Source organism: Rutidosis leptorrhynchoides, chromosome 11, assembly GCF_046630445.1.
Source record: "Rutidosis leptorrhynchoides isolate AG116_Rl617_1_P2 chromosome 11, CSIRO_AGI_Rlap_v1, whole genome shotgun sequence".
Lineage (NCBI taxonomy): Eukaryota > Viridiplantae > Streptophyta > Magnoliopsida > Asterales > Asteraceae > Rutidosis > Rutidosis leptorrhynchoides.
In genome coordinates this window covers 161,679,353-161,694,015 of record NC_092343.1, presented here as the reverse complement: position 1 = coordinate 161,694,015, position 14,663 = coordinate 161,679,353, and the positions used below count along the sequence as shown (strand labels likewise).

At 35.3% G+C, this 14,663-nt stretch overlaps 1 protein-coding gene and 1 long non-coding RNA gene across 2 annotated transcripts; one reads left to right on the top strand and one right to left on the bottom strand.

Moving 5' to 3' along the window:
- The first annotated feature begins 727 nt into the window (after positions 1-727).
- Positions 728-6,686, top strand: LOC139876471 (disease resistance protein RPV1-like). Its single transcript, XM_071863787.1, has 8 exons — positions 728-1,236; positions 2,318-3,443; positions 3,547-3,867; positions 3,959-4,834; positions 4,926-5,547; positions 5,660-5,718; positions 6,338-6,424; positions 6,509-6,686. Exons 1-8 carry the CDS (start codon positions 731-733, stop codon positions 6,608-6,610), a joined length of 3,699 nt encoding a protein of 1,232 aa, XP_071719888.1. The 5' UTR covers positions 728-730; the 3' UTR covers positions 6,611-6,686.
- A 1,515-nt stretch (positions 6,687-8,201) lies between these two features.
- On the bottom strand, positions 8,202-11,682 carry LOC139877556 (uncharacterized). Its single transcript, XR_011768662.1, has 4 exons — positions 11,502-11,682; positions 9,503-10,344; positions 9,216-9,380; positions 8,202-9,063 (listed from the first exon to the last, which is right to left on the bottom strand). It is a non-coding gene; the product is annotated as an uncharacterized lncRNA (long non-coding RNA).
- Between the last annotated feature and the right edge of the window lie 2,981 nt (positions 11,683-14,663).

Genomic DNA, 14,663 nt, shown 5'->3' with positions numbered 1-14,663 from the left:
GATCACGCGGTGTCTTGTGCTGGTATGGTGGGTATTAAGCATCGACATAATATTGTCCGGGATTCCCTTGTTGATGTTTGTTATCGATCTGGGATTTCAGCGAGAAAGGAGGTTGACATTAGGTTGTCTGGAGGGAACGACAGGGCCCTCAGACCTGCAGATGTGTTACTTTATTCCTGGGATTGTGGTCGCGATGTTTGTGTTGACTTGACAGGATCTTCTCCTTTGACACAGTCTGGGCTTTCTGACTTTGTCCCTGGACGTGCTGTGATTGATGCGGCTCGTCGGAAGCGGGTCAAGTACGAATCTAGTTGTCTGGCGATTGGTTATGGTTTCATTCCTTTCTCATTTTCTTCCCTTGGGGAATTAGAGAAGGAGACTGTTTCTTTGCTAAAGCGGGTTCAGAAGAGTTCGATGGCGCAAGATATTGGTGCCGGTGCTGCTGCTCATATTTTTACTAGGATAGGTTTTGCTATTGCTAGAGGTGTGGGGGCCCAGATTGTCTCTAGGCTTCTCACTAATTTTTTGTAAGTTTTAAAACTTTTAAGTTTATTATTATTATTATTATTATTATTATTATTAAAGATAAAGAAAATAATAATACGGAGTAACTGAGTAGCAACCAGGTGGGTCCCTTTCGAAAAGTAGTCGTTGACTTAACTATTATGTGGATGTAAATGTAAAGTCGTTCATCTCTTTTCAGATCTCCAATTCATTCCCAGAATTCCTTATGGAAAATCCAGGTTCCAATATATATGATGTATTCCTAAGTTTTAGAGGTGAAGACACTCGTCTTGGCTTCACCGATTTCCTTCTTCAGGAACTCAAGGAGTTCGGAATTACTACGTTTTATGATGATGATGATATTGATTCCGGAGCACCGTTAAAAACTGAAATAGAGAACGCAATCAACAAATCCAGGGCTTCTATTATTGTTTTGTCTAAGAACTATGCTTCTTCGACTTGGTGCCTTGATGAATTAGCATTGATCATGGACCGAAGTATGACCTCTAACCACATTATATTTCCCATCTTCTATGAAATTGAGCCCACTATTGTCAGGAACCAAGAGAAAAGCTTCGCAACAGGAATGGCAAAACATATAAACAAAATGTACGCAGAAATAGATGATGAGGAAAAAAGTAAATGGGATGGAAAGATTGATAAATGGAAGAAAGCACTCACGGATGTTGCTAACCTCAAAGGGGAGGCTGTAACTACGTCTACAACTGGCCGGTAACTAGCTACTTTCTTTGCATACACAATAACACAAATTACCCTCGGTTTTAAAATACTCCATCCCTCTCTCACCACAATTGTCTTAAATCTATTTTGTATTGTATCAATATCGTATTCACTTTGATGTTATAACAAAACAAAAGAACTTAAGTTTGTATAAAAGTTATTTGATTTGATTGGTGAAGAGTATAGTTAGTGAAAATGTCTAAAACTATGTTCATAGTCAAAGTGGACCGAGAGGCAAGGAGGTTTTTACACATCAAATTGTCAAACCTTCACAATATAGCCATTGGCTAGGGCTTGATATCTTTGACATAGATCTCATGTTCGAATCTTGTGGTGGCTGAAAATGGGTTGGAAACGGTCACAGAGTAATCCGGCTAAGCCGCGTACATTAGAGTATGGTTTCGGAATACTCGCCTTACTGGGTAACCCGAGCAAGGAAATACATTATAAATTTAAATTTAAGGGTTAAAGCTATATATTTTCTCAAATGTCCCGATGTCGCTCATATACCTATTTGCGTCCCACTGTCGTCTACAAACTTTCGAAAAATGTACCGATGTCGCTAACAATACTTTTTTTACCTATAACCAAAACAATTGATGACGTGACTTATAAGTAGTCATGACACGTCGGTGGTACATCGGAACAAAAGTTGAAAGTATATGGGCGAAATCGGAACACCGCTGAAATATATGGGCGACATCGGGACATATAAAATGAAAAAAAAAAGTTAAATAATTAATTTTACCGGTTCAGCAGGTAAACGGTAACGAAATGTTGACATTGGTATATTTTTTGAATGTGTGTAGACGACAGTGGGACGCAAATGGGTATATGGGCGACATCGGGACATTTGAGAAAGTATATAGCCAATTTGTGGCTTTAACCCTAAATTTAACATCAAAGCGTCACATGTGAAACTAAAAGACAGAGAAGAAGCATTTGTCTGTAATAAACAATAACACCAGAATATGATATAATTGTCTTAAATTTTTTGTAACCATGCTATTCGGGTCAGTTTTTCAGTCTAAAAAGATATGTTATTGTTGTCCTCACGGAAGTTGTTTTTCAGGAAACAGACGGAGGTTATTAAAAACCTTATTGGGGATGTAAATCGCAGATTAGGGGTGCTTATAGCGATGAATTCACCAGTCCTTACTGGGATGGACGAACACATTGAATTCATCAGTTCATGGTTGAAAGATGGATCCACTGATACGGTCGACATTCTCACTATTTCGGGTATGGGTGGGATAGGGAAAACATGTTTGGCCGAATACATCTATGTCAAGCACAGTCTTTCATTCGAGAGATCAAGCTTAATAAAGGACATCAATAAGAAATGCTGCACAGACCAATCTGTAAAAATGATCGATCTACAAAAGGAACTTTTTTCTGACATATCAAAATCAAAGGTGGTTAAAAGTAAAGCTGTTCCAGATTACAAGTCTAATATTGAGAGTGCACTAAAAGATAAAAAGGTGTTAGTAGTTCTTGATGATGTTGGCAATGTTCACCAGTTGAATAACTTACTTGGGCAAGGAGGTTTCTGTCCAGGAAGCAAAATCATAGTAACAACCGAAGATGTATCATTGACAAAGAAGTGTGAACTACATAATGTTCAACCCAGGCATACAGTACTCTTGCTTAAAGGCTTGAATAAGAACTCATCAATGCAACTTTTAAGTTTGCATGCAAAAAAACCTGAGGGTCTCTGGGGTGATTATAGAGAAGTCAGTGAAAAGCTTTTAAAGTACTGTGAAGGACATCCATGGGCTCTTAAAGAATTAGGCTTGTATTTGAGTCCCCACGGTATAGATGGATGGGAAGAATTTACGAAATCGCTGGATAAAGAGATGAATGAGGATATGGAAAAATTATTGAGAAAGAGCTTTGACTCTTTGCCATCCCCTAGTGATAAGAAGTTATTTAAGCATATTGCCTCTTTCTTTGTTAGAAAAGATAGAGTTTGTGTTGAAACAATATTAAAGGCGTGCAAAATAAATTTGGTAACAGGGATCAAGAATCTCACAGATCGATGCCTTCTTAGGATTGGACCGAGGAATGAATTTTTGATGCATCCTTTGATTCAAGCAATGGGTAGAGAAGTAGTACGCCAAGAATCACCAAATGAACTGTGGAAGCGTAGCCGATTATGGTCTACTGAGGATTCATGCAATGCGTTGGAGAGAAATAAGGTAAGAGGCCATGTATACTTATGTATATTATAAGTCTTTTGAACTATCTGAATATACACTTACATAAAACATTTTGACTAATTGACATTCTCATTCTTTCTAGGTTATGGAATGTCTTCAAGGGTTTGTTCTTGATTGGAGTGAGTCACAAGGTTCAATTGAGGTGGATACAGATGCATTCAGTACAATGGATAATCTAGTGTTACTGCAACTTAATAATGTTGATATCACTGGATCTTTTCAGAAACTCCCTAAAGAGTTAGTATGGTTATGCATGAACAGAAGCCCTTTAACGTCTATACCTGAAGACATACCAATGAAGAATCTTGTTGTACTTGACATGTCTTATAGTAAGTTTATAAATGTTGACTTTGATCTGTATAATTTCGAATCAGCTCAGCACTCGAGTTTCCAAAACTTAAAGGTAAGAAGTTTGAGTCATCCACTTCAGTTATTTTTCTTTCATCGTAAGTCAATGCATTTTCTAATTTATTATTTTAACTCTGTTTCAACAGATAAGTAAATCATGCTCAAAAGACAACTCGGTGCTTTTGTCATTGAAGATTCTCAATCTGAGTTTCTGTGATCAGCTTCGTAGTCTTCGAGGTCTTTGCAAATTCACTTCACTTGAAAGGTTAATACTTGCAGGTTGCGTAAGTTTAATCGAGATTTGTGAAAAGATTGACAAATGTAATCAACTTGTCATAATCGATTTGAGTTATTGCATTATGCTTAGAAACCTTCCAAGTACCATGTTCGAGTTGAAAAAGCTCGAAGCACTCTCACTAGATGGTTGTAATCTTCACGAATTTCCAGGTAACGTGAGTAATGACGATTTACAGAAGCTGTCTGATGAATTCAGGGTCTACATAGCCTCACAAACCTCTTCCGTTAGTAATGTGGAGGCTGACGTTAAGCCTGGTGCAATTTGTTCAGCTAATACCTCATTAGTTTGTGACTCACGTGAAGATAAACTTGAATCGTATCCTATGGAATTCAGTAGCCTATCCATGTCTGAGATGTTGAGTTTAGATGGTGAACCAGTCGTTTACTTGCCCAATTGTGTTAGAAGCCTTCGTAGGATTGAGTTGCTCAGTTTGGAAGAATGTGATATGCTTAAGCCATTTGGACACCCTCCACATAGACTAAGAAAATTGAAATATAGAAGATGGCAATTACAGAAACTTTTAAATCGGTCCCAATGTCATATAGCACTCGCTATATATACATTAGCGCATTCATTGATTGGAATTGAAGGCATTGTGAAAATCAAACCTATAGCCGATGTTGAAGATTTGTTATATACATTGGGATGGTATGATCTGGATTTGGTACATAAACAGATCATGACTTGGAATGATTTTAGAACAAAAAAGAAATCTCAAGTTCAGGTGCGTTCTATATGTCTCTCTATCTAATCAACTAAGCTATTACAGTTTGTGTTAATTTAGAGTTTTTATTTTTGTGTGTGTGTGTGTGTAGTTGTTCTACGAATTTGGAATATTCAGCACATTTTATGGGGGAGACGAGATTCCATATTATATTAATAGGAGAAAACGTGGGTCATCAATATCATTTGGCATTCTATCTTCTCATATGAAACTAAAAGGATTGAATTTCTGTTATCGGCTGAAGGGACGATCTCAAGATAGTGGCTTTAATTTGCTAACTGTCATAGTTAGTAATGAAACAAAGAACCGGACCTGGATATACAAGCATTACGTTCACTGGGTCAAAGTAGATGAAGAGTCTCTCATATGGTTAAGTCATTGGATGTTTGGGAAGAATGAGATGGAAGATGGTGACAAAGTTACAATTACCATACCAAAGGAGTATGTAAGTTCTGACGTTAGCGTAAGAGAGTGTGGAGTTAGTATTATATATGATTGGGAAAATGTGAAATACGATCATCATGGACCCACAAAATCACAAGTCATTGATCCACTGCATGATTACAAGTCATGGGACCACATTATTGGTGGTGATATCTCTGCTTTTCGTTTAACTTCAGGAGAATACTTGCTAGACAATCATCGGTTTTTTTTCTGGCATATTGATTGTCCTGCTTATCGCTCTTTCATTGCAAATGGTGCTTGTTATAAAGGTATATGCTATTACTTTCTAACAACTGGCTTTTCTCATTCGACACATGTTTACCAAACATCTAATTTAGTAAAACTTGATGCGAACTGACCCCTTTTTTTATTTTTTATTAGAAAAGGGACTGTACACAACCAGATCCAGAAAGTCTGGCATAGTCAGTGACGCAACTAAGGTACTTATCTGCCCCCAAACCCTTTAGTAATCTCACATATAAAACCTGTACACAACGCTATCCCAGATATATTTGGATTTTAATCAAACTGTCATTTTATCGAACAAACTATAAAATTTGTTAAAAAAACGAAGTTACAATTTTGACCTCTCCATTCGCAAACTCCGTATAAGCATGATCCAGAAAATTTGTTTATACGGGCATTTAGTCTTATTTTCCGAAATCTATATTTGTTCAAATTAGGGTTTGTTGTAAGATGCATGTTCTTTCTTCGACTCAAAATTTAAAGATTAGGTTGTGATACCAATTGTTGAAACATACTCAAAATTTAAAATTTTGTTTATACTGACGAGGATTGTTTTCGTCTGACTATATTCATGGTCTAGCGGGCTTTCATGGGTATGCAAAACCACCATCTTTTCTCTTCCGATCTTCTACACCTACGGGAAGATATGGACCAAATAACTGAGTACCCTTAGGGTTCTTGTATTTAGGAGGCTACTTACTCGTAGATGCACTCTAATTTGATTGATCTGTGTACGTACACTTGTGTTATATTATCTTCCCTACAATTTATACATGTTTTAACTGACAAGTTGATGAAAAATGTCTGGTTCAGGAGCTTGTGGTTGAGGGACAGAGGAATGTTAATGAGCAGCTTATGGATGTTGAGCCTCTAGTTGAGGAGTCGAGGGTAGACCCTAGGGTATATCTATTAATAATCTTTATATGTCTCATTTTATATTTGTACATCAATTTATTTTTAGCATAGATAGATGTTGTCAAGCAGGGCCGGACCTGGGGTGAGGCTGGAGGTGCAACCGCACCTGGGAATCATGAAAGAGAGGGCATCATGTGTTCAATGGTTGTTCTTGAGTATTTACAGATTTGAGATGTATAAGTGTGTAAAAATCGAGTTTTGAACAATTTAATTATGTTATATGATACTTATATATATATAGTATGTATAGATGGTTAATTTTGGTTTCTTGGCGCAAACTTAAAAGCTTCATTTAGGTTTTATGGTGTTAGGATGTTGCAGAGAATTTTGGAGAAATTTTGGGGAAGGTGATTCCCTGACACGATCAATTAACTTTTTTGCTACTTACCCCTTCACTATTAGACCACTTGTAGTGGTTGGGAGCGTGAGTTGAGGGCGTGAGTTGCTTTTTGATAACTATGACGTGTGGGTTATGTTTGTGGAGTGGTGGTGGTGTGGGTTTATGGTGTAGGTTAAGAGTATTGTGAAGATATGTTAAAATATAATTGGGTTAAATATTAAAAGGGGATAAAAATAACATTTTTAAAATAAAAAAAAATTAAAAAAAATTGGCAACTGACGTTGCTTGGTACGTTGCTTGGCAACGGACAGAGGTAAAATACACCATCCAACACATTGATACTTACAATTTATGGTGTTGGTTGGGTGCCACGTGGGCTTGCAACGCCCCAAAACCAAACCGATACAACAAGTCTTGTACTAACTTACATATTAACCGTTCTCTTTAGATTTTATTATTTAAAACTTTTTTATTGTAATTATATACGAGTATTACTATATGTGAGTATACTAAGGAATTAAAGACCACTTTTGTATTTGTAATACAAAATAAAATAGGACCATATAATGTACTCGTATGTTATTTAGTTTATGTCAATTTATATCTAGACTAAAAGATATAGTTTAAATTAATAAGTTAATAAAAAAGTATTTTTTATTTTTTTTTATATTTGAATTTCAAATCTAATTGAATAAATATATTAACATTAACGTGATATTTTTACAAACTAGAATAACTGAAATAATTATTTGAATTCTTAATTTTGTTTAAGAATCATACAATCACATACGATTGGATACTTATATTTATAAAGATAGTATAATAATACTATTTGCTTACAAAAATTAAAGGGACATATTTTTATATTTACGCATCGGGCATCAAAAATGACAGGACCGGCCCTGTTGTCAAGGCATTAAGTAATGTTAGTATGTAGCTTAATTCCCTCCTAACATATGTGATTTTTTAAAATAGTAGGTATTCAATTAAATATAACAAAAAATCATCGAAGATTTAATTCATTTCATAGTATCACAGCCAACCAAATCAACCTGTGAATTTTTTTCATTTTTTTTTTTTTTCACAGATGCTTGTTACATAACTATCATGTAAGGAACGCTTGATCTAGTTTTAATTAAACCGAAGCAACTGCTAGTCGCTCGCACAGTATAAATATATACCAGCCAGGTTACCAGTTTTACTAGTACCACCCAACAAGTTAAAGAACCAGATTAAACCCGTCAAAAGCAATTAAAGAACTTGAAGATACGACAACTTGAAGATACGACGCTCGTGACCATGGTGAAGGTGCAAAATTCAGTTGTTTATGATCACTGTGAATCAAAAAATTATTTCTTATCAATAATTGATTATATCAAACGGTATACAGCAAACTAGAATTTAGCAAGAACCAGCTGCCCAATTATATGTATTACAATCGTCAAGTCCCACGACATACAAAACATGAACAATCAAAACCCATAACAAATATGCATACAATCAGAATACAACTAAATTGCAAAGTAACTTAAAGTTATTAGTGGATTGTAGTTACGGATCCAAGTAGTGAAGCTCTGCTTTCGAGGAAGCTCGTGGGAACCGCGTAACATCCTTAGCGAAGTTGTACTTTTCATGAGCATCAACAGTTACATGGGGTCGGATTGATATGATTTCAGAGAATGATAAAGTAAAAGCTTTATAAGATCACTCACTATGGTACCGTCTTTGGTACCTTTTTGACTTCTTTTAAATGACACTGTAGGTAGCAAGCTGTCTTTTTGCGTCTTTTGCTAGAAGTACTCTCGATTCGTCTATTTGTGAGAGGTTAAAGACGATGAGTATGTGAAGTGGGTGGGGCCAGCTGTGTTTAAAGATTCTCCTAAAGTAACCCAACGTATTTATATTCTTTAAAGTACTAGTATAAATGCAAAACATACAAGTCTTAAAAGCACTACTTTTTCCAAATCAGTCTTGTTTTTATACTATTTAAAAAAATCAAAGCTAAGTAAATAAATAGTAGGTCCCAGTTTTTATGAGGAAGTATGTTATAATTGGTTGCATTCAGTCTCTTTTAGTCATTCGAAGAAAATGTTGAAGTGACATTAATTTGTCATTCATTCTTGTTAAAGAAGGATGTAATGGTTGGGAGTGGTCTAAAGAGCAACAAGGGTCTTGATCTTTATAGTTTTCAGTTGGTTCAACCGTCTGGGTCCAGACAGTCAGAAGCTTCCAAATAAGTTACAGCTGGTTTCACATCCATATCCAAATGCACGTTTGAAAGACCCTAGAAATACATTGGAAGTGAGACCATGCATTAAAAGTATGTACCTTAAATTACTATATAAGCTTTTGCCTTTCGGAAAAAAAAAGAAAGAAACTATACAAGCACACACGACACAGAAACACAAAAGAAAAGGTTTAGCAGTCTATACCTACCTTATTATACACATCGAGTTGTCCTAAATTAGGTGAGTTACGAAGCATACATAAAACACCTTGAAGTTGATTTAAATCACCAAATTTGAAGTTGTGTAAGTTGAGAGACTCTAAACTATTAGCTGGGTGTGGAAGCCACTTGAGAATATTTTCTGCAATACAAAACTGTGAGAGTAAAAGTGAGATTTTAATTTACCAAAGAAGATATGAAAGAAAAGTTCACTTGCTAAAATGCAATAGGATGAAGAACAAAAATTATGTAAAAGAAGTTAGATGTCAAATCATACCTGGAGAAAATACCCGTCGAAAGTTAAACCCCAAAGACATGGCATATTACTTAACAAAGTGGCCAAACTAACTCTTTCAACTCCTTGAATGGTTTTAGGAAAAGTATACCAACCGAACTAAGACATTTACTATGCAATAACTGAAGCAAAGTTGCATCAGGGCAAATTAAGACCACTAACCGAAACAACTTTGTAGACTTGATCTTGAAATTGTAAACATTGGTGCATGCAGACAGTTTCAACTTCTTAAGTTGTGGTAAGTTGATGATAGTTCCATTCAAGTTAGCCCCAAATTCAATATTCTTGAACGAGAGATTTTCGAGATAAATAAATCCTTGAAACTCGAGTGGTGGCTTAATGATACAGTTTCCAAGTTTTAGCTTTCTTAATTCTAGACAACGAAAAATACAACATGGAAGTTCATAACGTTGATTTGAATTTGTAAGCACGAGTTCTCTAATAACACCGTCTCTTGACAAGGATAAAATCCACTGATCGACTTCTTGAAAGCTATCAAGAGCCATGTTTGGTATGTGGAGATGTAACTTTAAAATAGGACCCTTGAGAAAGTTAAAGATTTGGTTTGTAAATTGTAATCCTTATAAATCCATTATGACTAAAAGCTCCATATTTGGCAAATTTTTCTGAGAAATGTTTATTAAGAACAAGCGACCTCAATGTGGTCCATTTGTACGCCCATTTTTGAGCTAAAACGTGTGTCTTCACAGCATCTTGAACGGGAAGCTTCTTTAAAATCAAGTCTATCAAATTCTCTGGCAAGTTACTGATTCTATCTACTTCAGTACAAGCTACCAACCTCCTCTTACTATTTTTACTAATACCTATCATTAATTCAAGAAAACCAAAACTAGTAGGTCATTCAAAAGAAAAACAAATCCATCATAATACTCTTGATTTGTGTTTTTGATGTATATGGACTTGAATGTAACATGACAAGTAACAAAATATATACTTGTCTGCAATACATATTATTGAAGGTTGAAAGCATTTTTCTTAACATTCTTAATAATATGGCCCTGACTGTCTATAGTAACATTTTTATCAACTATCAGGAAATGAACATTCTCCTTACAAAAGAAGGGAGCAGGTCAAAGGTATATATTGCAATATTTATTTGAAGGGTTGTATCGTGATGCAACATACATGGGAATGATGTCGAATGACATAACTAAGTGGTGGAACAAAGTACTCAGTAGTTAATAATGCAAGTGTACTACTAAAGAGATAAGTAGAGACAGCAACAAACATCTCAAAGAGAGAAACGAGGCGATTTGCAGAAATAAACAAACTTGAGTAGCCAAGCAAAAATGTTCAAAATGTTATTAAGGTTAAGAATGGGGGCTATGAAATCTTAACTGGTCGTAATAACAATGTCATCCTAAAGCAATATTAATATCCAAAAGCAAGCTGCAGGCCAAAATACATGAAACTAGGCATAGAGTGAACATGAGGAATTAATGTTGACCAATAACAGAAACATTTTACTTATACCGACCAGTTATGAATCGCGCCAACATTTAGTTTTCAAGGTACTCTCAGTTCTTCATGTTAAAAAAACCTGGTTCTACCTCTCTTTGTCTTTTAGCAATTTTCAACACATTAGGGTTTCGCTTTCACTATGTTGCATCTTATAATCAGTATAGACAAGCAACTTGTAAACATTTTATAATTATGCGAAACCTAAAGCAATTCATTCATACTTGCGGCTTTATTTTTTAGGGTTCTAGTATATCTAGGTATAATTTCGGTTACTTGAATATGTTTCCAATAAATTGCTAAGTTATAACTATGATAATTGGTGGAACTGTTAATCTATAATCTACTATTTAAAATGGAATGAAGGATGTATGTATTATATAGAATTAAATTAAAGAAATAGAAAATCAAATAGATATGACAACAGAAATCAAGTTTTTTCATACATAATTACGTTTATATGAAAGAATCAAACCAAATTATTAGGTAAAAATTAACTTACCGATATTCAGAATTACAGATGAATCCATCGGAGTACCGGTTAGAGTTAAGCGCCCAAATTGCAGCCCTAACTTAAGTATCTAGTCAACAATGAGTCAGTCCAAATGTCCTAACCTCTTCCTCTTTCATGATATGAAAAAGTTGCTTCATTTGGTAAATTATAGGAACACAGTTAAAGGTGTGACCCGTGATTAGTGTGTGTTATATCAGATCTGAAAATCAGTAGTGGGATAAAAAACCAGGGGGTACGGAGTAGATAAAAATAAACAAATGTATATGTTTGTTTAGATTTTTAGTATGCCAAGTGGATAAAGTTAATGACGTGAAATGCCAATGTAGTACTTAATTGAAAAAATTAATGACATCTGCTATTTAATTAATTCCGAATAACATTTGTTAAAATGATCATTTAAATTGTTAAAAGTATAATAGATTACCTTTTATAGAAAAATAAGATAAAAAAATGTTACCTTTTACTATAGAACTACTGAAATGACCCGTGAAAACACGAGTTTGTTTAAACGAAATAGTTTAATAATATGTTTTTACGTATTAAGTGAATGTAAATGTTAAAGTAATTTAGTTTATTACCCCCTGGAACTACGGATTTCGACTAAGAAACTTGTCATTTCTTACTCTTTCACCTACACACTTTCATTCAAGAGAGAGAGTTAAGGTTTTAGAGAGAGAAAGCGTATTTTGGAGAAGAAGGAACCCGTTTCGTGTCTAAACCCAAACATTAAAGTTGTTCACTACGTCTCTAGCTACGTTTTAGTAGTAGTGGTAAGTGTTAATTCCGAGTTTAAACTCTTAATTGATTTATGACTAGTGATTGGGTTATGGGTTTTGTTGTAAGACCCATTTTAAGGTTAAATGGGCGAATTTGGGGTAAACTTCTTGTATGGAAACCCTAAGGTTTGTAATCTAGGGTTTAGCCATGTGATTTGAAGTTGTAGGGTAAATTGTGTTGATGAATAACTAACACACTTATGTGTTAGTGAAAGATTTGTTATTAGGGTTCATGGTTGAAAGATTTGTTATTAGGGTTCATGGTTGACTTAAAATGGGTCAAATGGGTAAGTTTGACCTAGTGGGATAAATTGGGTATGAAAATACCCTAGACTTGTATTAATGGAAGTCTTAGAATCCTAATCACTAGCTTTTAGTGATTTGTTGTAGACTTGACCTTGATTGAGCGATTCTAGTGCAAGTGGGTCATAAATACCCTTTTGGGTCATAAATGCACTAGTGAGGTTAGTTGGTGAATAGTCCAACTTGTTATGTGAATTAATTGGGCATTAATTGTATTAGGTGACTTGCTTTGAAGGTTGCGAGTTTGTGGTTAGAAATCTCACCAAGACGATAAGGTGAGTGGAATATTTATGTATGTATGTATATGATTTATTTGCCCGTATTAATTGTGCACATAGCCGTATTGTGCACATGGTTGTGAGTAATAGCCGTGTTTTACTCACACGTTGATTAAGTGTTGCGATAGCCGTGTTTCGTACACTTGGGGGTTATACCATAGCCGTTTTTGGGACACCTCGGGGTTAGCATACCATAGTCGTTTTTGGGCGCTAACGGTTGTTATGAACACCGATGACTTGTTCGCGAGGTCATCCCTTGTGATTTTGGTTAACCATGGTTTGTACTTGTTGATGTTTAGCATTTCATTATTATTATGATTATTAATTATTATGCTAATGATGTTGCTAGTTGTACGATTTGACGATACTAGCTTTTGTTATGAGATGATATGCGATTATATGCATTGTATGATGTCGTGGATGTGAGTAGGTAAATTGTATATGCATGTACATATTTATTTTACTCACTAAGCTTTAGCTTACCCTCTCGTTGTTTACATTTTTAGATGCGGGCGCGGATCGTGGCAAGGGTAAAGTTGTGGACTAGGCTTTTCCCCTTTAGTGCCTTGTGGATTGCTTTTGGAAGTTCGACTTAATGTTTGGGTAGTTTAACCCCAAACCCATGCTCTAGTGATGTTTGAAACTTAAACTAATTGGTCGAAACTTATATTTTTGGGAATTGTAAAATGGGTCATTGAAACCGAATGTTGATGTAAACTTTTATTTATGTCGTATGTGCCTTTTGAACATGTAACAACTAATTGTGATGTGATGGTTTGTTGGATATGACGACATGTTATATTTTAAAAAAATGTGTACGTTTTTCTTAATATAACGGGTTGGGTCGTTACAAGTGGTATTAGAGCATGGTCTAAGGAATTTAGGTGACTTGAGATAGACGCCTATACTTAGACTTTTGTGTTGTTATTTTATATGCGGGACTTGTAGGACTACGAGTCGGTACGGGTTTGATTAGTGCCTTGGTGAATAGGTGGACTAACTATGCTAATGTTATGATGTTACTAATCATGCTTTATTGTTTCGAACATCGGGCAAGATGGTTGTGGTACGTTTGAGTGTGGCATGGTGTGCGAGCGTAATAGTGATTCGTGACCACTATTACGGTTGCAAGTCAAGTCAAGCAAGGACGCGTGACAAGTATTGAGCTAGGTGTGATGTGCGTGCGGTGATATGCATATGTGTATATATATATATATGTATATATGTATTGTTTTGTTGGTGATATCTAATCCGTTTCGATCTTTAGAATGAAGACGAGAAATGGAACTGAGACAATCGACTGTGGTGGTCCTCCACACGAGGAATCGGACAAAATGACCACCAAAATAGAGGCCGCTCTAGAAAACTACATCCCGGTTTTCTCTCGAAAAGTTAAACAAATACTCGAAGAGTCGATTTCGGAACATGTGGTCTATTTGATTCGAGAACAAATGGCCGATGTGAAATGTCCCGTTCTTATTGATTAAAAACGTTCCATATTAATTGATTTCGTTGCGAGGTTTTGACCTCTATATGAGACGTTTTTCAAAGACTGCATTCATTTTTAAAACAAACCATAACCTTTATTTCATAGATAAAGGTTTTAAAAAGCTTTACGTAGATTATCAAATAATGATAATCTAAAATATCCTGTTTACACACGACCATTACATAATGGTTTACAATACAAATATGTTACAACAAAATAAGTTTCTTGAATGCAGTTTTTACACAATATCATACAAGCATGGACTCCAAATCTCGTCCTTATTTAAGTATGCGACAGCGGAAGC